This window comes from Anomalospiza imberbis, chromosome 17, assembly GCF_031753505.1.
Source record: "Anomalospiza imberbis isolate Cuckoo-Finch-1a 21T00152 chromosome 17, ASM3175350v1, whole genome shotgun sequence".
Classification (NCBI taxonomy): domain Eukaryota; kingdom Metazoa; phylum Chordata; class Aves; order Passeriformes; family Viduidae; genus Anomalospiza; species Anomalospiza imberbis.
Genome location: NC_089697.1, coordinates 826,529 through 848,769, shown reverse-complemented (window position 1 = coordinate 848,769; position 22,241 = coordinate 826,529). Strand labels below are relative to the sequence as shown.

Below are 22,241 nucleotides of genomic sequence, written 5' to 3'. Positions count from 1 at the left end.
TCAGGCATGATTTATCTTTAGTGTATCCGTGCTTACCATTCCTGATCACCTTTTTGTCCTTCCATGTGGGGAAGAGGGGACCTCCAACATGAGGTACTCCATCACCTTTCCAGGGATTGAGGTGATTCTGACAGGCCCATAGTTCTCTGGGTCCTCCTCCATGCCCTTTCTGAAGAGCAGAATGACATTTGCTTTCTTCCAGCCCACGGGCACCTCTCCTGATCTCCATGACCTTTCAAAGATAATGGGGAGTGGCCTCACTCTGGTGTCCACAAGCTCCCTCAGCACTCATGGACACATCCTGTCAGGGCCTAAGGACTTGTGGATGTCGAGTTTGCCCAGGCATTCACTAACCCAGTCCTCCTTGAAAGGACAGTCTTGCTAAGGTGTCGCTGCAGGCCCCCAGCCGGGTAATAATTAGCATTGACTCCATGATTGCAGAAGGCTGATCAATTGCTTTATTATATCATCTTACACTATACTATACTATTAAGAAATTCAGTAACCTTTACAGCCAGTCCGATACAGCTTTGACCTAATTGGTCAATCAATCCAACCATCCAGTGTCCAATTAAGAAATCACCCTTTGGTAAACAAATCTCCATGACACATTCCACATGCGCACAACAGCAGGTGCAACAAGTGGAGATAAGAATTGTTCCTCATTCTTTTCTCTGATCTTCTCACAGCCTTCCCTGGGAAAATGCCTGGGAAAGTCTGTGCCTGCTCTCTGTGGCCAGAGAGCTGCTGCCACACTAAGGGATAGTCTTCCTTCCAACATTCCTTTAGCCTGGTCTCCTGGGCCAGAGATCCCCGAGGGCTGGTCTTAACCAGTACAGACTGATTCAAAGAAAGGCACTCAGGAACTCTGCCTTCTCTGCATCCTCTGTTACCAGGGTCTCCCCTCCATTTAGGAACAGACAGAGACACATCATCCTTGGTTTTCCTTTTGTAACTGATGTATTTTAAAAAGCTCTTCTTGATGTCCTTGATGTCCTTGCCCAGATTTAATTCCAAGGTGGTCCTTGGTCTTCTTTGTCTCATTTCTAATTACTCCAACAATCTCACTATACTCATTTTAAGTGGCCTGAGCCTGCTTCCATCTCCTCTGTACTTCCTGCGTGTGCTTGAGGAACGACAAGAGTTCTTTGCTTATCCACTCAGGTCTCTTGCCCCCTTTGCCCAGTTTCTTGCTCACTAGGATGTATTGTTGTGGAGCCTGGAGGAAGTGATCCTTCAGTATCAGCTTGGATCCCTTTACCCTGCAAGGCCTGTTCTCATGTGCTTCTTTCAAGAAGGTCCCTGGAGAGACTAAAGTTAGCTCTCAAGAGGTCTGTGGTTGTAATCTTGCTTGCTACCCTGCTTTTTCCTCACCCCCAGCTGAACTCCACAATCTCATTCATAGGCAGTGCAGCCAAGGCTGACCTCAGGCTCACATCTCCAACAAGGCCTTCCCTGATTGTTAGGGTAACGTTGAGCAGCATGCTGTTCCTTGTGGGATCCTCCACTGCCTGTGACAGCAAGTTGTCATCAGTGCTTTCCAGGAACATCCTGCACTGTGTTGCTTCTCTAGCTGACGGCAGGGAAGCTAAAGTCCCCCACAAGAACCAGGTCCTGTGACTTTAGGTTGCTTTATGTTGCCTGTAGAAAGCCTTATCTACTTCTCTTCCTGTTTAGCTGGCCTCCAGCAAGCACTCACAGCAATGTCACCCTTACTTGTCTGTCCTTTTATGCTAACCCATAAGCTCTGGACTCACTCATCATCTACCCCAGACTAAGCTTGACACATTCCAAATGTTGCCTGACATAGTGGTCAACTCCATCAGTTGAGCTGGAGTTGACCAACTCTGAGGCACCCAAGGGATATGAATGTCTCTCATGGCCATCTGTTGCCTTGTTCTACAGGCTGACTCTGTCTCTGGAAGAAAAGGATCTGAGCCTCAGAACCCTGGAACAAAACAACCTGGCCCAGATCAGTCAGGTGTCTCAGCTTCGTTCTGCCCTTACCCAGGCTGAGGAGCTCCACGCAGAGCACAGAAGACAAATGCAGGAGCTCAACACCCAGGTAAGCTGTGCAGTGGCATCCTCTTCTCCAGGGACACACAACAGCACCTTTGCCTTGGAGGCCCCAACCTCTTTCCCCTCCCAGCAGCACGCACAGCTGCCGTCTTCTGCCCGGGGCTGCTGCTGCACCCTGAGGCCGAGGCTGGATCTGCTGTCTGCTGCCCAAGTTTTGCACCGTTCTCTCCCGGCTCCCAGCAGGAAATCTGGGAGGGGAGCAGCAGCAGACTCCTCTGGAGCCTCTGTGTCCCTCAGTTAGCAGTGTTGTCCCAGACAGAGTTGGTGCCTGTGCCGGGCACTGAGCAATGTGGGGACACAGAGGTGGCTATGGCAGGCTGGGCAGGGCACTTCCAGCGCAGCCATCTCAGCTGCTGTTCAGAGCTGCAGCCTCAAGGATGCCCATTGCCTCCCTTTCCCTCTTTTCTCTACATTGGTCTCCTTTGGAATCCTTGCTTTTCTGCCTATTGGTTTTGGCATGGTTTTTTGCCTGAAATCATTTCTTCTTTGCTGCTCTCCCTGCGGCCCACTCTGCAGCCTCAGGAGCAGCCCTGTCCCTGAGGCTCTGTGCATCCATCTTCCAGATCCAGGCCATGCTGCTGGCAGAGATAGAGCAGACAGCTCACCAGGCAACTCAAGAGAAGCAGCTGCTGGAAACTGAGGTGTCTGAGCTGCGTGTGAGGCTCCAGAGCTCTGAGGAAAGAGCAGAGGCCATGGCCATACAGTGTAAGGACATGGAGCTGGAGCTGAGGAAGACACAGGCTCAGAGGGACCATCTCAGAGCCCACAATCAGGAGCTGCTGAAACAGCTGGAGAAAAAAGAGCAAGGTACAGCTTCTCCTCTCCCACCCACGGCCCCATCCTGTCTCACCTGTGGGGATCTCGCTGATGGCTCGCAGAGGAAAAGTGCCCAGAGATGGCAGAGGGGAAAAACAACCAGCAGGAGATTTATCCATCCAAGTGCCAGTGAAAGCTTTTTCTTGAGAAAGATGCTGTGGCTGGCAGTGCCATCCGGCTGTGCCATGGCTGATCCCGTGCACAGCTGGAGCCTTCCAGGTGCCGTGTCTGTGCTGAGGAGCTGTAGGAGGATGCCTCAGCTCGATTCCCCCAAACTCCAGGCCCTGCCAGAGCCTCCAGGCTACTGGCCTCTCTGGAGCAGGGCTGCACAGGCATCCCCTCTCCTTTGTCTCTCTTGGATTGCTCACTCTGCACAAGGCCTAGAGCAAACACCCTTTCCCGTCCCTCTGAACATTGCCCCTTTCATTCCTGCTTTTTTCTCTGCCTGCAAATTTCCTTCATTTCTGTCAGCTTTGGAGCCCTTGTGGGCTTAGGGCCTGGCAAACTCAGGCAGGCAGAGAAGGCAGTGCTGTTGTCTCTGCAGGATGCACATCAGTTTGCCTTTGCTTTGCTTTTCCCCTTCTCCTTTCTCCTGTTCCTTCCCCCTCCCTGCTGCAGATTTGTGGGAGGCAGCAGTCAAGCACACCTCTCGAGAAATTGCCCTGGAGAAAGAGGCCTGTGAAAGGCAGGAAGAGGCTGTGACTCTTCGTCAGGAGGTGGCATCTCTGCAGAGGAAATTGGAGAGCCTGCAGAAGGAAAGGATGGATGTGCTGGTGAGATTGGCAGATGCCACAAAGGGCCATTTCCTAGCTGTGTTTGCACATTCAGTTAATAGTTCTAAGGAGCACCTTTTTCCCGTTAAACTTCTCCAACTGCGTTCTTCTGAATAAGGAGGAGAAGATGTTGTAGTCATGTCAAAGCCAGTTAATGCTGAGCCTGCTGATTTTCCTCCATGCTGGGCTTCTGTGCCCTAGAAGCTTTAGTCCTCAATGTCCACACTGCCTCTATGGATATTGCATGCTTTGGGGAATTCCTCGTGTCCAAACCCACGTCCAGATTCCTAAATATCTGGATCTGGAAGGAGGGGTGAGAAGACCAAGTTTGCTGTGAATAGAAAGGTGTTTGGCCTTGGCCATCTGAGAGCAGCCAGTGGGGAGAGAAGAGAGGAAAGCCAAGTGCTGATCCACACCAGGACGTGTGCCTGCAAGGGGAGAACTCGTCCTGAGTGGCAGCAGAGGATGACAGAGGGATCTGGCCATTGCTGCTCCAAGAGAGGGCAGTGGGGCTCTCGGGGATGGAGCCATGGAAACTCTACACAGCAGAGCTGGAAAACCACTGCTGTCAGCCCAAGCCCAGGGAAGGAAATGCTGGCGGTGTTTGCTCTTCCCTTCCTCCCTGATGGAGAGCACATCCTCGTGGCACTGCCTAAATCCTGCTTAGCATGGACTTGAAATCCTGGCTGCAGTTCTGGCAGCTCCTCCCCAGAGGAGCACTGGAGTGGGGCTGCAAGAGCTTGGGGAAGGGCAGAAAGGAAGCTGGGACAGGCTGAGGGAAGGAGCAGAATCAAGGGGGGAAGACCAGCAAAGGTCTGCAGCATCCCGAGGGGCAGAGAGAGAGGGGCAGCCAGTGCCTGCCCCTGCAGCAGGAGTCCAGATCTGGTCTGAAAAGCAAACCAAGGGGGCGAACGAGTGACCCTTTTTCTCCCTGTTTTGGCAGCATGGACAGGAATTGAACCAGCAGCACATGAGAGATGTGGAAGAGAAGAATGAAATGCATGCAGCTGAGTTAAGAAATCGTAAAGAAAATACTCAAGAATGGGAAGAGGAGAGAGAAGGCGAGCAGGAAGAGTTGGAGCATGGGGCTGCTTCTTTGAAGAAATTGAGAGAGAACACCCAAGTACTGAGTGCTGCACTGAAGAAAAGTGAAATTGCCAAAGGGACTCTGATGAAACACTTGTACATCCTGATGGGAAAGTCTGGTATCCAGGAAGGCACTGGCATTGACCTTCAGTCCACTCCAGGGTCCCTGAATTATTCCAGTGCTGTTTCCCATGAGGAGGTGGGTCTCTATCCCTGTCAGTCCAGGCCTGCTTGGGTAAAGCAGCCCGGGCTGCAGCAGGCAGCCTTGTCTGTCTGCCTGGCTCCAGCCAGAGACCATTGACTGCCAGATTGTTTCCTGGCTCACCCAGAAAGACTGCTCCAGCTCTGGAGCTTACTTTTCCAATCTGCTCCAGGCCAAAAGCTGGGCATGGGGAGCTGCTTTTCCTGTGCCCATGCAACACATGGGGGTTTGGATTTGGTGTGGGAAGTAATGGAGCAGGTGAGCAGAGGGATGGACGAAACTGAGTGATGGACTAAAGTGGACCAATGGCTGAAAATCAGCTGCACTCCTGGTGCTTAGAGTAAATGGTATTGCCAGTTGCAGAAGATGCAGTATTTTTGGGTGACAACACGGAGTTTGGAGTGGGGATGTTTGTTGGGAAGGAGCTGTCTGGTCCCAGGCAAGCCAGCAGGGCCTGACACAGCACTTCCAAGGTAACAGTGCCAGAGGCTTTTGGCAGCCCAGGCTATCAGAGCTGCATAGGGCAGATGCTGTGAAACTTTGAGCCCAGAGCACAGGTGCTCCTTGTCCTCTGGCTGCCTGCGAGGTGCCACTGGCTGGCTCTGCACAGGGCTCCCGAGGAAGGGCTCGAGCTGTACCTTGTCCCACTTCCAGGTTTCCCAGGAGCAAGATTCATCGAGCTGCTCTCTGGAGCAGCTGAGCCCGGAATCCTCTGGCCAAGGGCACGCACTGGCCCAGGTGTGCCGAGAGCAGGAGCTGCTGGGCCAGAAGGCTGACCTTGAGGGCCGACTGGCAGCCATGGAGTGGCTCCAACAAGACCTTTCCAGGCAGCTGGAGGAGACCAGGTAAAGGCAGGGAGCAGAGCCTTTTCAGATCTATTTACATTCCATGGACAGAATATGGAAGAGTCCCAAGAACAAAAATATGCCACAATGTGAAGGTTATTTTTCTGACACCTTGTCATGGTTTGACACTGGCGCGATGCCAGCGCCTCCATGAAAATGTACCTTTTTAAATAATTGCTGTGAGATGTGATCAGGAACAGAGCAGAGCAGGCCCAAACTTAGTAACAAAGGAAAGAACTTTATTAAACTACTACTACTATAAAAACTACAAACACTAAATCTTGGACGAAGACTTTCCAAAACACCCCTCCTCCTCCCACCCAATTTCTAACCAAACTCAACAGTGAGACACCACCCAGGATCCTGATCAAGTTGCCACCCTTCAGATAATCAATACTCAGTCCATCAAGGGAGACAGGAGTCTCTCCTGTGCCACAGACTCCCCAGGAAACACAATTGCCACCCTTGTGTTTCCATGTCACACATGGCAACCGCCCAGAGAAAATCTGCCATGGTGACACTCTCCTTTCCATGTCACAGTGCTCTCACCACCGTGCATGGACAGACTGCTCACAGGGCTCTTTTAAGGATGCTTTGCCATGGACCAAAAGAGACAACAGTTCAGTTTCTCATTTTGGGACTACAGTCCCCCCCCCATTTTCCCCTGGGGCTGAGGGTCCAAGAACAGAGGTCCTCTTCTCCTCTTCTTCTTCCTTGAAGATAGAGGGCTTCTCCACACCTTCTCCAACTCTCCTCTGTTCTCTCTACTCCTCTGCTGGTAATCACTGAAACAGGTCTCCTGGCACACCAACGCACCACCCTAAGTGCAGCTTCTGTTAGGAGAATTTGGTTCAGTCTATGGCTAACAAGAGAAGTCCAGCCACAAGCCACTCCATCATCTCCTTCCAACTCGAGAATTTCTTCTTCCATCATCTTGGATCCCAGACTGTCTCTCTTCTACTTCAAATCAAGGAGGAGTAATATTTTACAAAGCCTTCATTTCTCCGGAAAGGGTTAAAAGCTCAGACTCCCTGGACGGCTGATATTTCTGCCCAGCAGCCCATTCCCAAGGCCAAGGCTGGGCGCCTTCCCCCCCCCTTCTCCTCCGCGCCGGCAAAGTTACAGGTGCCGTCCGAACTCTCTATCTCTTCCCTCTTGGGGGGGGGAAATGACAGAAACATCTCCGTTTCTCTCCACCCTTCCGTCCACAGGAGCTGGCTCGGTTCCAGTCCTTCTACCCCTTGGCTCACCTCGACCAGGCCTCATGGCTCCCCCTCCCCCACCCAGCCCCATGGCTGGGCTGGGAGGTCTGCACAGCACCCTGACCGGAGCCAAAGAGACCGAGCTCTTGGGAGTTCTTGCTTTTAACCCCCTGTGTTCTCAGAGGCGTATCCCTATCTTCAGTGGTCACTTCAGGTGCCAATATTCAAACTTGACCACTGATTGGTTTGACTCAACTTCCTGAAAAAAATCACTTCCATGTAAAACCACGACACACCTAAAGCCATCAAAGCTCTCGTGAGCCATGAGCTCCTGTTTGTCCCGCCGGGCACACTCCTGTGGGAAGTCCAAAGCAATCCACCCAGCCCTGAATTGAGTAGTAGGTAAACCATGCAGATGCTGAGTGAAACCTCAAGTTTTTCTTGACTTTGGTTCCTTGTTCTGGGCATTGAACATCCCTCATTCCTTACCAAGTAGCCTGACATGATCCTGATCTTCAGAACTGAAGCTTCGTCTTCAGCATTCCAGGCTCCGACCTTGGCACGTTGGGAGTAGCACACTGCCATTCAGGGGCAAGCCAGAGGCTCCTGCTGAAAATCTTGAGGGCTTTCTGCTTCCAAGCACACTCTTGAGAAGTGTGGGACAGGCCCTAGAGCTGGCTGGAGAGCAGCAGGGAAAGCTCTTTGGAATTCTCAACAGCCTCTGGGGATTCTTGCTGATTGTTGATGGGCACCCAGCTGCCAAACCTGCCAACCTCCCTTTGGATGGTCCCTCTCACTCTGTAAAGAAGGACAAGTGCCTCGGGCTACTGCCTGCTTGGCCCGCAACACTAAAATAAAGGTGGCAAGTCTACTCCATGACCTTGCAAGAGTTTAAACTGCAGTCTCTGCATTCAGGTAGTTGTTGTTCAGACAAAAGGGTGTCCTGATTTTTTACAAGTGCTGCTATGAGATGACCATGAGATTTTACTGTGTCACGCAAAGTAGTTCTGAAGCCACATAAATACAGGGTGTCTGGAAGATGATGGACCTTTATGTCCATTATCAAGAGCATTAAAAAGTCAGCAGTCAGCAAGGACAAGAGTCTGTTGTGTCCCCCTGCGGAGCAGCTTGGAAGTGCTGATGAGAGAAGGGCTGTGAGCAGGGGCTGGGCTTTTGCTCGTCGCCCCAGCCTGTTTGGACACAGCTAGCCAGTGTCATAGGTCAGGATCAGCAACTGAAGGTTTGGCTGTTGAGGCCAAGTTGGGCTGGGCTGTCTGTGCTATGCCAGGCCATAGGGAAGGCCTGGGCAGTCCCTCAGAGGGCCCTGCTCTGCTGTTGAGATGGCACAAATGTGCCTTGTCTGGGCGAGTTTCCACGTGACCCATTTCCCATACTCAGGTGTGGGGATCTTGAGCCACGTCGTCCTGGAATAACCAGCTGTGGGTGTCTGGAGCAAGCAACTCATGTCTCTCCATATGTGCAACTCGTAGGTCAGCAAAGGAGAGCCTGGAATCCAGGCTGATTGCTGCTCAGCAGCAGATATCTCAGCTGGAGACCACCAGGAACCATCTGGAGGCTCAAGTGCTCACAGTCACACAGGCCAAGGAGGTGATAGAAGGTGAGAACCTCGTGTGCTTTGTTTGTGGTGCTGCCCCTGCCTAGAGAACTAAGCACCCTGTAAAGCTGCCTCTGTCCACAGAGCTTCTGAGAAGTGGTGGGGCTGGCGGCACTGAAAGGGCCTGAGGTCAGTAAAGTCAGTAAAGACTCTGACTCTTGCTGTTGGTCGTGTTTGTAGGAGAAGTGAAGTGCCTGCAAGATGAGCTGGAAGCAGAGAGATCTCTCAGGAGGCAGGAACGGGAAGACACAGCTCAACAGCTCCTGCAGGCCGAGCAGCAGCATCATGAAAGCCTCAGGCTTCAGGGAACTGCTCAGCAACTGGAAATAAAGAAGCTCCTGCAAGACCTGGTAGGGGACAGTACACTTCTGGAGTGTCCAAGCCAGCCCTGTGGGTTGGTTTAGCACAAGCAGAGCCTGAGGGTGTGAAAGGGCAGCAATCCTCTGCCAAGGCCTCCCGCTGCTGGGCCGGGCAGCAGAGGCAGCAGCTTGGACTTGGAGGTGCCTGAGAGCCCCCAGGATGGTGCTGGGACAGTAAATGCAGCCACAGCTTCAGTGAGGGCATAAGAGGAGTTCCAGAGCAGGTTGGGCAGTGCCCACCCAAAGCGTGGCAGCCCAGGGCAGGATTGTCCCTGAGTCCCACCTGCCACGGAGCAGATGCCAGCGTGGAGCACTTGCCAGCGTGGAGCAGATGCCAACAGTGCTGCTGGCTGCAGGCGTGGGAACTCGGTTCCTTTCTTGCTGTGCTTCCATGGTGGACAGAGGGATTAGCTTTGGGCTGGAAGCAAAGGGAACAGGCCCCTTGTCCCTGGTCCTTCAGTCCTTGTGACTGGGGTGTCAGGGAAGGGAAGGTGACACCTCCTTTTCTGAGCACTTGGACTCAACGCTTGGGAAGGTCTTTGCCAACAGAAGAGATTCCACGAGTCTGTGATTCTTGCACCTGCTGAGCCTCCTTTTGAATTCCATGACAGGACACGGTTTCTGGAGTGCTGTTGTCTTTTCCGGTTGGGGGTTGTGGGAGGGATGAAGCTTCACCTTTTTCAGCAGGGAGCTTGCCTGGGACTTCATCTTGCAAATTTCTCCTCCCCTCCTCAGGCAAGTGAGCGCGAAAGGCACCGTGCAGAGATGCAGGAGACGCTGGAGCAATGGGAAAAAGAGAAGGCAGAGAGAGAGCAGGAGCACAAGAAGGTGCTGTTTGAGATGAGGCAGAAAGATGCCACCCTGCTGGCCCAACAAGAAGAACTAAGGAGATTTGAAAATGCCAAGCGACAGGTAATGACTGAGAGAGGAGAACTGGTGTGATTTTTTGCAAGGCTGGAGCTGTGGGAGATGGCAGGACATGGGGCTGTGTGGAGCATGCCCTCCGTGTCTTCTACATTGAACTGGGGGAGGTGAAAGCTGAACGGGGCTGTCTTTGGGACCAGCAATGAGCCCTCTCATAGGAAGCCAGGCAGAAACATCAGCTATCAGCTGAGATCTTTGTGCTGCTCTTGTGCTCTGTTGTTCTAAGATGTACCTCAGGGTACCTTCGCTGTTCTCTTTCCGCTCCCCTTTTGGTGTGTACTGGTAGGTGTTCACAGCCAAAGTGAGTTTGTAGCTCTTTTCTTATGTGGGAGCGGGGAGGGTGCAGCAGCAACACTGACAAGAGAAAAATCTTTTTAAAGACTTGCCTGGAGTATTTCTGAACAGTAACCCAGAGAGGTCTTCTGGGCTGTGTTTTAAGTCACTTCCTGGGAAGCTGTGTTGGCCCCGGGGCAGGCAGTGGCCCAGGGGAGCAGCAGCCGAGTGCTGTGAGAGCACGTGAGCCCATCAGTCTTTGCCTCTGCCACACGGATGCTGCAGGAGAAGTGTGAAGCCCTCTGCTCTTTCCTTCGGTGCAGGTGCTGCTGGAAGAGCAGAAGGAGAAGAGTGCTTTATCAGAGGCACTGCTCCAGACTCAGGGAGAGCTCAGCCGAGCCCACCAGCAGGTCCAGCAGCTCAGGCAGGAGGTGAAAGAGCTGCAAGAGAAGGGGCAGGTAAGTGTGAGTAGGCAGGCAACAGAGGGCAGGGCAGGGACAAGGGCACAAAAGGCAGCTCCTGGGACTGAGGAGGCAAGGGCTGCTTCAGGCCCTGGGAGCACAGAGCCTGGTAAGCTCCAGAGCTCAGCCCCAGGAAGGAAGGCTTGCAGTGGAAGCAGAGCTGGCTAGAGAAGCCAAAAGAAGCAGCTGAAGGAATGGGATTTTGAGGCAGCACGTGGAACAAGCTGAGCCTGAGGGCAGGTCCCAGGAAGTTGCTCTGCATTTTGTTGCCAGACCATCGAGGCAAATCTGCAAGCTGAGCTGCAGGAAGCTTGCACTGAAGTCCAGGCAGTGCAGAGGAGGCACAAGGAAGAGCTACACGGCCTCAAAGAGGAAATGAATCTGCTCCTTGAGCAGAGGGAGGCTCTACAAAAGCAGGTGAGTGAAACAGCACTGGCACGGCAGCCATGCAGCGAGGGGTCTGTGGCCTTCTTGCTTTTCCATGGCAGAGCAGCAGCTGGTGGGGTGATCCCTGGGGCTGTCTTGGGCTCTGGGGGCTCCATGGCAGCTGCTCTGCAGGACACCCAGTGCTCTGCTGAATCTCAGCTGCTGCTCTGGACAGCTGGGCTAGTCCTCTGGGCTGTTGGCCAGCAACCATCAGCATGGATTCCTGCTGGCCTCTCCTTGCCAGCCTTGGTTTGGGAGGTGCTTTTTCAGGTGCCCTTGGTGGTGGGCCGCTTAGAGACTGAAACAAGTTGTCCATATCCAGTGTGAATCTGGTGCTCTCAGGACAGGGAGAAATGAAAAGTTGTCCTTTGCCTTTCCTCTCAGCCTGTGCTGTGGCTGACAGTGACAAGCTGTGGCTGCAGCCCCTGACTGCTTTGTTCCCTTTGACTGGAGGTGGGAGAGTTGATATCTCAGCTGGCAGCCTCCCGAGAGTCCCAGGAAACGACTGTCCAGAGAGCCCAGCAAGAGGTGAGGGAGGCCCAGGAAGAGTCCAGGCAGAAGCTGTTGGAGGTTGAGCACACCCAGAATATACTGACGGAGGAAGAAAATCAGAACAAGGAGCTGCAAGTGCATCTGGAATCCTTGGAGAGGGAAAGGAATTGCTGGGAAGAAGTGGCTCAGCAAAATTCAGAATTGCGGGCTTCGGTGAATGTCCTAGAGATTGAAAAAGCCAGGTAAATGAAAGCCTGTGGGACTCTGCATTGTGGTGAATGGATTCCCAAAAGCAGAGTAGGCACATGCTGGGCTGGGACTGCAGGGAGAACAAACAGCCAAGTTTTTTAGACAGACCTCATCAGACAGAGGAGTTTTTCCCTGAGGTGCTGCAAGTCCTAAGAGTTTATAAAATCTGATACCGTGTAGCAATGAGTTGCTTGCTTCCCTTCTAGGCTGATTCTGTCTCTGGAGGAGAAGAACCAGCGCCTCAGAACTCTGGAAAAACAGAACCTGCTGCTGAACAATCGCGTGTCTCGGTTATTTTCTGCTCTTAAGCAGGAACAGCAGCTCTGTTCTGAGCATAGAAGACAAATGCAGGAGGTCAACACCCAGGTAAGCTGTGCAGTGGCATCCTCTTCTCCAGGGACACACAACAGCACCTTTACCTTGGAGACCCCAACCTCTTTCCCCTCCCAGCAGCACGCACAGCTGCCGTCTTCTGCCCGGGGCTGCTGCTGCACCCTGAGGCCGAGGCTGGATCTGCTGTCTGCTGCCCAAGTTTTGCACCGTTCTCTCCCGGCTCCCAGCAGGAAATCTGGGAGGGGAGCAGCAGCAGACTCCTCTGGAGCCTCTGTGTCCCTCAGTTAGCAGTGTTGTCCCAGACAGAGTTGGTGCCTGTGCCGGGCACTGAGCAATGTGGGGACACAGAGGTGGCTATGGCAGGCTGGGCAGGGCACTTCCAGCGCAGCCATCTCAGCTGCTGTTCAGAGCTGCAGCCTCAAGGATGCCCATTGCCTCCCTTTCCCTCTTTTCTCTACATTGGTCTCCTTTGGAATCCTTGCTTTTCTGCCTTTTGGTTTTGGCATGGTTTTTGCCTGAAATCATTTCTTCTTTGCTGCTCTCCCTGCGGCCCACTCTGCAGCCTCAGGAGCAGCCCTGTCCCTGAGGCTCTGTGCATCCATCTTCCAGATGCAGGCCGTGCTGCTGGCAGAGATAGAGCAGACAGCTCACCAGGCAACTCAAGAGAAGCAGCTGCTGGAAACTGAGGTGTCTGAGCTGCGTGTGAGGCTCCAGAGCTCTGAGGAAAGAGCAGAGGCCATGGCCATACAGTGTAAGGACATGGAGCTGGAGCTGAGGAAGACACAGGCTCAGAGGGACCATCTCAGAGCCCACAATCAGGAGCTGCTGAAACAGCTGGAGAAAAAAGAGCAAGGTACAGCTTCTCCTCTCCCACCCACTGCCCCATCCTGCCTCACCTGCGGGGATCTCGCTGATGGCTCGCAGAGGAAAAGTGCCCAGAGGTGGCAGAGGGAAAAACAACCAGCAGGAGATTTATCCATCCAAGTGCCAGTGAAAGCTTTTTCTTGAGAAAGATGCTGTGGCTGGCAGTGCCATCCAGCTGTGCCATGGCTGATCCCGTGCACAGCTGGAGCCTTCCAGGTGCCGTGTCTGTGCTGAGGAGCTGTAGGAGGATGCCTCAGCTCGATTCCCCCAAACTCCAGGCCCTGCCAGAGCCTCCAGGCTACTGGCCTCTCTGGAGCAGGGCTGCACAGGCATCCCCTCTCCTTTGTCTCTCTTGGATTGCTCACTCTGCACAAGGCCTAGAGCAAACACCCTTTCCTGTCCCTCTGAACATTGCCCCTTTCATTCCTGCTTTTTTCTCTGCCTGCAAATTTCCTTCATTTCTGTCAGCTTTGGAGCCCTTGTGGGCTCAGGGCCTGGCAAACTCAGGCAGGCAGAGAAGGCAGTGCTGTTGTCTCTGCAGGATGCACATCAGTTTGCCTTTGCTTTGCTTTTCCCCTTCTCCTTTCTCCTGTTCCTTCCCCTTCCCTGCTGCAGATTTGTGGGAGGCAGCAGTCAAGCACACCTCTCGAGAAATTGCCCTGGAGAAAGAGGCCTGTGAAAGGCAGGAAGAGGCTGTGACTCTTCGTCAGGAGGTGGCATCTCTGCAGAGGAAATTGGAGAGCCTGCAGAAGGAAAGGATCGATGTGCTGGTGAGATTGGCGGATGCCACAAAGGGCCATTTCCTAGCTGTGTTTGCACATTCAGTTAATAGTTCTAAGGAGCACCTTTTTCCCGTTAAACTTCTCCAACTGCGTTCTTCTGAATAAGGAGGAGAAGATGTTGTAGTCATGTCAAAGCCAGTTAATGCTGAGCCTGCTGATTTTCCTCCATGCTGGGCTTCTGTGCCCTAAAAGCTATAGTTCTCAACATCCACACTGTCTCTATGGACATTGCATGGTTTGGGGAATTCCTCGTGTCCAAACCCATGTCCAGATTCCTAAATATCTGGATCTGGAAGGAGGGGTGAGAAGACCAAGTTTGCTGTGAATAGAAAGGTGTTTGGCCTTGGCCATCTGAGAGCAGCCAGTGGGGAGAGAAGAGAGGAAAGCCAAGTGCTGATCCACACCAGGACGTGTGCCTGCAAGGGGAGAAGTCGTCCTGAGTGGCAGCAGAGGATGACAGAGGGATCTGGCCATTGCTGCTCCAAGAGAGGGCAGTGGGGCTCTCGGGGATGGAGCCATGGAAACTCTACACAGCAGAGCTGGAAAACCACTGCTGTCAGCCCAAGCCCAGGGAAGGAAATGCTGGCGGTGTTTGCTCTTCCCTTCCTCCCTGATGGAGAGCACATCCTCGTGGCACTGCCTAAATCCTGCTTAGCATGGACTTGAAATCCTGGCTGCAGTTCTGGCAGCTCCTCCCCAGAGGAGCACTGGAGTGGGGCTGCAAGAGCTTGGGGAAGGGCAGAAAGGAAGCTGGGACAGGCTGAGGGAAGGAGCAGAATCAAGGGGGGAAGACCAGCAAAGGTCTGCAGCATCCCGAGGGGCAGAGAGAGAGGGGCAGCCAGTGCCTGCCCCTGCAGCAGGAGTCCAGATCTGGTCTGAAAAGCAAAGTGAGGGGGCGAATGAGTGACCCTTTTTCTCCCTGTTTTGGCAGCATGGACAGGAATTGAACCAGCAGCACATGAGAGATGTGGAAGAGAAGAATGAAATGCATGCACCTGTGATGCAAAGTCACCAGGAAAGAGCACAACAATTGGAGACTCAAAAGGAAACCAAGCAGGAAGAGTTGGAGCATGGGACTGCTGCTTTGAATGAAAGAGGGAGCGCTGTGCATGCTGCACTGACCAAGTGTAAAATTGCCAAAGGGTCTCTGATGAAACACTTCACCTTCCTGAAGAGAAAGACGTTTCTCCAGGAGGGCATTGACCTTCAGTCCACTCCAGGGTCCCTGAATTATTCCAGTGCTGTTTCCCATGAGGAGGTGGGTCTCTATCCCTGTCAGTCCAGGCCTGCTTGGGTAAAGCAGCCCGGGCTGCAGCAGGCAGCCTTGTCTGTCTGCCTGGCTCCAGCCAGAGACCATTGACTGCCAGATTGTTTCCTGGCTCACCCAGAAAGACTGCTCCAGCTCTGGAGCTTACTTTTCCAATCTGCTCCAGGCCAAAAGCTGGGCATGGGGAGCTGCTTTTCCTGTGCCCATGCAACACATGGGGGTTTGGATTTGGTGTGGGAAGTAATGGAGCAGGTGAGCAGAGGGATGCACTAAACCCAGCTGAGTTTTGTACTGAGAGGGCTGAAGAGCAGCTGCACTGCTGGTGCTTTGAGGATGCTTCCTGAGATGGAGATTTCTGAGGGACAGCTTCTGTGGTGTTTGAAATATGGGCATCATCTCCTCTCTGAATACCCTGCAGGCTGTTGGAGCACAAGTGGAACAGCTGTTACGTGGCTCAGGGACCAGCCTGGAACCCAAGCAATCAATTGCATCACTAGAAGAGGAGAAGAGAGAGAGGCCTGAATTAACCACTGAGCCCAGAAGTGGCGAGCGGGTAAATTGGGCTTTCACTGCCTCTGCCGAGCCTCAGGCTCCTCTGGAACTTGGCACGTTAGCCCAGGCAGTGCTTTGGAGACCTCTGCTTGTTTCCTTGCCTCTCCCTGTCCCTGCTGTGGGCACACCCTTTTGTTTGTCCTCTCTCTTGGGGCAGCCCATGGCTTTCACAAGGGCACCTTCACTCCGCTGCCTCCCTCCCTGGCCCTGTGTCCCCGCACACACACTGGCCTCTCTTGCACAGCCCCCAGCGAGAGCTTTTTGCCCCCAGTGTTGTCTAGTGCAATTCAGGGTTTCAGAGCAGAGATCTCCTTGCCATGATGTCCACAGGTCTTTTTGCTCCGTGTTTGCTGACAGGTTTCTGTGACCCTCTCTCCCATCCAACGTGCAGGTGGAACCTGAAAGGAGAAGAACCAGAACTTTTAGGAGAGTGTTCCCCCCAGATTGCTTTACGTTTCCTGTCCACAAGCCTGCCTATCGAAATCGTCGACTTCTACAACAGAAGACTCCTCCAGTAGCTCAGGGAAGCAGCAGCCCTCCTGCTGATGCACAGCCTGTGGAGAAAGGGGTCAGTGGCCCAAATTTGGAAATCAGAGTTGGGTTCCTAAATCCCGTGGGAACTCTCTCTAACAGACCTGTGGTGGCTGGGGGATGTCCGTGGGAAGGCTTTGCCAGCCTTGAACTGGACCTGTTGATCATCTGAGCTCTGCTCTGTGTGGGAGCCTGTTCCCTTGCCCTTGCCCCAGGGCAGAGTGTTGGTGAGGGCTGGAGTTGGAGGCTGTGTCTGCCCCGAGAGCCGGTACCGTGGGGCTGCAGGTGCTCCTGCCAGCGTGGGCTTGTCTGAGCCGGGCCTTGTGCCTCTTTCAGGTGTCCCTGCTGCAGTCACAGCTGGCCCAAGACCGACAGGACCACCTGGAGAGCTGTGCAGGGAGCAGGCAGGAGACACAAGGTGCAGAAGGGACCTCCTTGCTTCCTGAACGGCTCAGAGAGGAGCCAGGGTGCAGCTGGATGCAGTCTTAGACTTAGTCAGTAGTTTATGTTTAAAGGATAGTATAGGTGAAATTGAACCTTTACACAACTGTGTTCCATAGGATGAAAGATATATTTATAGAAAAATAAAGAGTTTATGATGATCATGATTGAACTAATAGATCTTTATCAGGGTTATTTACTACCCAGTACAGAGACCTATAACTTCCAGTATAGTGCATTATGTTTTGAAGCAACATTGTAGCAATTCTAGTCAAGCCAGCAAAACCAATTTTTGAAGATTGATGCTACTCACCCAAAGCAAGGACCACGGGCAAACATTTCTCTCAGCCTCAAGGCGTGACCTTGAGAAGCATCCTCACTCCAGGGTGGAATCTGCAGAAGGGAGACATGTGACATGAACCACTTTGGTGAGAGCAGGAGAAACCTGCCATGTGTGGAGCTTTGTCATTTGTCCTTAGGAAACTGCAGCCTGATTATTCTCAGAGTCCCAGAATCTCAGGCCGGGGGAGGCTGGAAGCACCTCTGCAGGTCACCTTGCCCAGCCCCTGCTCCATCAGGGCCACCCAGAGCCAGCTGCCCAGGATGTGTCCAGGTGGCTTTTGAGTCTCTCCAGGGATGGAGACTCCACCACCTCCCTGGGCACCTGCACCAGTGCTCGGCCACCCTCCCAGTGCAGAAGTGCCTCCTGAGCTCAGAGAGCCCCTCCTGTGTGTCACTTGGTGCCCGAGGCCCCTGGAATGTCCCTGGCTCTGTCCCCTCTGCAGCCTCCCCCCGGGTATTTATCCCCAGGGATGAGATGCTCTGAGCCTGCTCTGCTCCAGGCTGGGCAGTGCCAGCTCTCTCAGCCTCTCCTCACGGCAGAGATGCTCCAGTCCCTCCGTCACCTTCATGGCCCTGTGCTGGACTCTGTCCAGTCTGTCCCTGTCTCCTGTACTGGGCAGCCCAGCTCTGGGCCCAGCACTCCAGGGCTGGCCTCACTGTTGTGGAGCAGAGGGAAAGGATCCCCTCCCTCCAGCAGCTGTGTCGCAGCTCCCGGTGCAGCCCAGGACGCTGTTCTGCATTGCTGCACGAGCACATTGCTGGCCCGTGGGCATCCTGGTGTCCAGCAGGACCCTGCCAAACTTTCGTTTTTCAACCGGGTGGCCCCCAGCAGATACCGGTGCCTGTGGTTGTTCCTTCCCAAGGACAGGACTCAGCACCTGTCATAGAACTGTCACCCTTGTTGAACTGTCCCTCGGGATGGCAGCACTTCTCTCTGGCAGAGCAGCCACCGCTCCCGGTTTGTGGGAGGGCACCCCCTGGCCCCATCACCCAGTTTACTGACAAAGGTGTCAGCAAGGACTGGACTCAGCATTGTCCTCCAGGCTCCACCGCTAGACATTGTGCCACTGATCTCCAGGGTTCCAAGAAGGTAGATTCTGTGCAAGGCGTCTTTGCTTGTATGTACAAATTCAGAAAGAATTGGCAGGATTTACAACAGGCATTTCTGCTCCATATCTTAAGTGGGAAAAAATGTAATGATCCATGCTCCCTCTCACTGGCAGTGGCTAAAGGAAAAGAGGTCCTGTTGTTGGTGACAGTGGATGTCATCTGCAGAGGAACTGTGCCAGACTGGTGTGACATACAAGGTCAAGGGTTGAGGGCATAATTTAAAATAACTTAGCAAAGTGAAAAGCAGAATCACAACCCTGGGTGATAGGAGATCAAGTGAACCGGAAACTTCTGACCAACCTCATCTCAGAAAGGAGGGATGTGGAAGAAGAATCAAGTTATCCAGGGGGCGTGTACAGACATTGCTGTGGAAGCAGTTATGGAGTTAAGAGGAAGCCTGCCCTGCATCATGTGAGCAAGAATGCTGAGAAATGGGGAAGAAAGCTGATTACACATGATCTGAAAACTGGAAAGGCGTCCTGATTGTCAAGCCTGTAAACCTTGTGGGAAGAAGAACAAGCCGTCAAAAGGACGGATTTATTACAGGCCTGCAACCGCTTTTGAGCAAACTGCTGAGCACAGTTTCTCACAATAAAATGTATAAATAATGTCTTAACTTTGCAATAAACCCAATTCACTTGCTTCTAGCTTGTGTCTCTCACATTCATATGCCACAGCAGTAGGGAAGGGGGAGAATAGTTAGGGAGAATAGTTAGAATCTTAAGCCAGGCATACACCAGGTCTAAGGACTGGAGGAAGCTACGTCAGCTGTCCATTGTCTTCAGAAGAGCCTGGCCAGTGCAGGTGGTTCCTGAGAACTTCCTGAGAACTACAGCAGTCTTAAAGATGGGCACAAAGGAGGGTCTGAAGACCTACAGGCTAATCAGCTGCTTTGGAATCCCTGGGAAAGTGATGGAGCAAATCCTCCTGGACACCCTTTCAAGCAACTGAGAGAGAAGGGCATTGGGAACAGCCAGCACAGATTTAGCACAGGGACATGGTGCCTGGCCAACCTGAGCGACTCTGCAAATTACGGGAGACCAGGCATGGTGTTGCCCGACATTGCAAAACATTCAGCAGCCACGCAGTCCCCTTACAGCCCGACTGGTGAGATATGGACTGAGTGAATGGCCAAGGGAAAACCGCCCAAACCAGTGGGCTCAGTGCTGCTGGATCAGATGTATGAAGTGGCCAGGCTGTGGTGACACCACCCACTCCAGATCATCCCTGGAGCCAGCATTACTGTTGATTAATGACTAATATTTATATGCAGAGAATGTCTCCTCTAATCGAAGAAACTTTACAACAGGGGGTTTATTCCACCATGATCATACATATCACAAGGTAGTTCCTAGCTCATACATAAACATTACTTTTCATAGAACTATTTTGCCCACCTCTGCCTCTTGCTGGAAGTCCCTTTATGGTCTTGGAGGGTCATCTAAAGAGGTCTCTGGTGGTCATATTCACAGTGAGCCCTCAAAACTGGAAGTGCCCTTGCCTTGAACTTCTCTTAGGGCATGCACTGTTGTTTCTTGTTACATAACTTTGCCACAAAACCCACTTGGGTGCCTTATAATCTGTTTTTCCACTGCTTCCAGCTCTGTTCAACATCCCGTCTGTCTACTTTTACATTCTTTTATCTCATTTGCTAGTTAGTCTTTAAGCTGTATTTTGCAACCAACACTTTCTGTTTTCCACGTTTTCTGTCACGGTGAGTGGCAGCAATGCGTCTTCCTGGCTGGAGCCACCCCCATTTCTGTGGTCCCTGCGGCTGACAGACATGCCACGCACTGATGTCATGTCCAGCCTCAGCTCAGCTCGCATCCCTTGCCCAGACAGGGGAGAACCACAGGCAGGAGAGGCAGAAGCCATGTGCTCAGGCTGCCCCGCCTTGAAGGCACAAGAGCCTCCAGCTTCTACCGGTCAAGGGTCAGGGCACCTGACAGTGAGCCTTCAGCACTGAGTGATGGCATCCCACTTCTGCAGCTTTGGCCCAGTCAGATGACCCTGTCTCCTCAGGAGCTGCCCTTTGACCTTGCCAGGGACCACTCAATGGACATGATGCCATGGCAGCTTGGCAACCCCTGGATTTGTCATCAACTCTGGTGATGTTTCACCTCAGCATAGAATCCCCGACTGGTTTGGGCTGGAGAGACCTCAAAGCTCATCCTATTCCACCCCCCGCCATGGGCAGGGACACCTGCCACCAGACCAGGTTGCTCCAAGCCGCCTCCAACCTGGCCTCGGACACGTGCAGGGACGGGACAGCCACAGCTGCTCTGGGCAACCTGTGCCAGTGTCTTACCATCCCCACAGGGAAGAGTTTCTTCTAACCCTGCCCTCTGCCAGTGGAAAGCCATTCCCCTTGTCCTGGCGTTCCAAGCCCTTGTCCAAGGTCAGCCCTCAGCTCTCTTAGAGTCCCTTTAGGCATTGGAAATGTCTCTAAGGTCTCCCTGAAGCCTTCTCTTCTCCAGGCTGAACACTCCCAGCTCTCCCAGCTCGGCTCAGAGCAGAGGGGCTCCAGACCTTGGAGCATCTCTTTGGCCTCTCTGGACTCACTCCAGCAGCTCCACATCCTTCTGATGCTGGACCCGAGGGCTGGAGGCAGCTCTGCAGGTGGGGTCTCACCTGAGCAGGGCAGAGGTGCAGAATCCCCCTTGTCCCCTGCTGCCCACTCTGTGGGGCCAGCCCAGGACATGGGGCTTTCTGGGTGACAGCGCAAGGGGTTGGGGCACACTGGGACTTCTGTCCACCAACATGCCCCAGTCCTTCTGCTCAGAGCTGCTCTCAACCCCTGCCCTGCCCAGCCTGAGTCTGTGCTTGGGATTGCCCTGGCCCAGGGGCAGGCCATGTCCTTGGCCTCATACCAGCAGAGTCACACTGGGACTTTGGTGATGGTCTCTGGGCCTATGGCAATGACTCCAGCTCCTTGAAACTTTTAAGCTCCTCTTGCTGCTTCCCCTACCTCATGCTTTTCTTGAGAACCCCATGCTCCCTTTGGTACTGCCTCATCATCCTTGTCGCAGGTTTGCGTGGTCACATCCGGGTAGCAGGGGCCCGCAGGGTGACCCTCTATGAGAAGACACCAGAAGCTGCTCCCGTGTTGGGCAGAGCTGGCTCCAGAGGGCTCCAGGAGGGACCTGCCACTGGCTAAGGCTGAGCCAACCAGTGATGCTGGGAGGGCCTCTGTGAATAGGTACTAAAAAAGGGCTAAACACTGCTGTGCAACAGCAGCTGGCAGGGAGGAAGAAGATGGGAGAGCAACAGTGGATTTTGACCCATAGCCCGTGTAGGTGAGCAGAGGAACAGATCCCCAGTGCAGCCCATGTGAGGAGCCCACAGCACAGCGGGTGGGGATGCCCTGAAGGGATCTGCAGCCTGGAAGGAGCCCACGCTCCAGCAGGTATTGTAAAGGCAGGCGAACCTAGTGGGAAGAATGATGATGTCTGACTCAGTTCAGAAGGCTGAACGATTTCTTTATTATAACTATGCTATAATACATTAATTGACTATATAAAGGAGGATATTAAAACTACATGCTACTTTCTCTAACACTACTAAATCTAACTAACCAACAGCTTGTGACCCTGTTCTCCAGAGTCCAGACACAGGTGGATCCGATTGGCATCAGGCCCAAACAATTCTGACCAGAATCCAATCCAGCAATCACCCCAGGTAAACAACTCTCCAAACACATTCCACAAGGAAAAACAAGGAGCAGAAATAGAAACTGTTTTCTCCTTCTCTCTCTCTGTGCACCTCTAAGAAAAATCCTGAGAGAGAGAGAAATGTGCTTGCCACAAGCGGGCTCCTGGCAGGGGCTATGCTCTGTGGAGAGGAGTCCATGCAGGAGCTGGCAGAACACTGGAGCAGGCTGTTCCTGAAGGACTGGACCCCAGGGAAAGGCACCTTGCTGGAGCAGTTCTTAGAGAACTGCAGCCCGTGGGAAGGACCCACATTGGAAAAGTTGGTGCAGGACTGTCTCCCATGGAGAGGGGAATCTATGAGGAGAAAGGAGCAGCAGAGACAAGTGTTATGAGCTGACAGCAATCCACGTTCCCCATCTTGCGCACTGCTCAAGGGGAGGAGGTAAAAGAGTTGGGAGTAAAGCTGAGTCTGGGAAGAAGGGAGGGTAGGGGGAGGTGGTTTTAGGTTTATTCTTAGTTCTCATTTTCCTACTCTGTTTAAGTGGTTATAAAATAAATTAATTTCCC

At 53.1% G+C, this 22,241-nt stretch overlaps 1 protein-coding gene across 1 annotated transcript; it reads left to right on the top strand.

The window, feature by feature from the left end:
* The first annotated feature begins 88 nt into the window (after positions 1-88).
* On the top strand, positions 89-21,181 carry LOC137484410 (centrosome-associated protein CEP250-like). The gene is made up of 19 exons (XM_068208284.1): positions 89-93; positions 1,906-2,065; positions 2,643-2,886; positions 3,514-3,668; positions 4,612-4,953; positions 5,611-5,801; positions 8,494-8,621; positions 8,799-8,968; positions 9,713-9,889; positions 10,188-10,202; positions 10,498-10,632; positions 10,909-11,052; positions 11,515-11,795; positions 12,009-12,168; positions 12,745-12,988; positions 13,615-13,769; positions 14,713-15,039; positions 16,468-16,549; positions 21,054-21,181. The coding sequence occupies exons 1-19, from the start codon at positions 89-91 to the stop codon at positions 21,179-21,181; spliced, it is 3,243 nt and encodes a 1,080-aa protein (XP_068064385.1).
* Positions 21,182-22,241: the final 1,060 nt, after the last annotated feature.

Excerpts from the sequence above, each read along its gene's own strand:
- LOC137484410 (XM_068208284.1), top strand. Across the intron at positions 2,887-3,513 it reads GCTGGAGAAAAAAGAGCAAG|ATTTGTGGGAGGCAGCAGTC; the intron begins GTACAGCTTCTC and ends TCCCTGCTGCAG. Across the intron at positions 4,954-5,610 it reads GTGCTGTTTCCCATGAGGAG|GTTTCCCAGGAGCAAGATTC; the intron begins GTGGGTCTCTAT and ends TCCCACTTCCAG.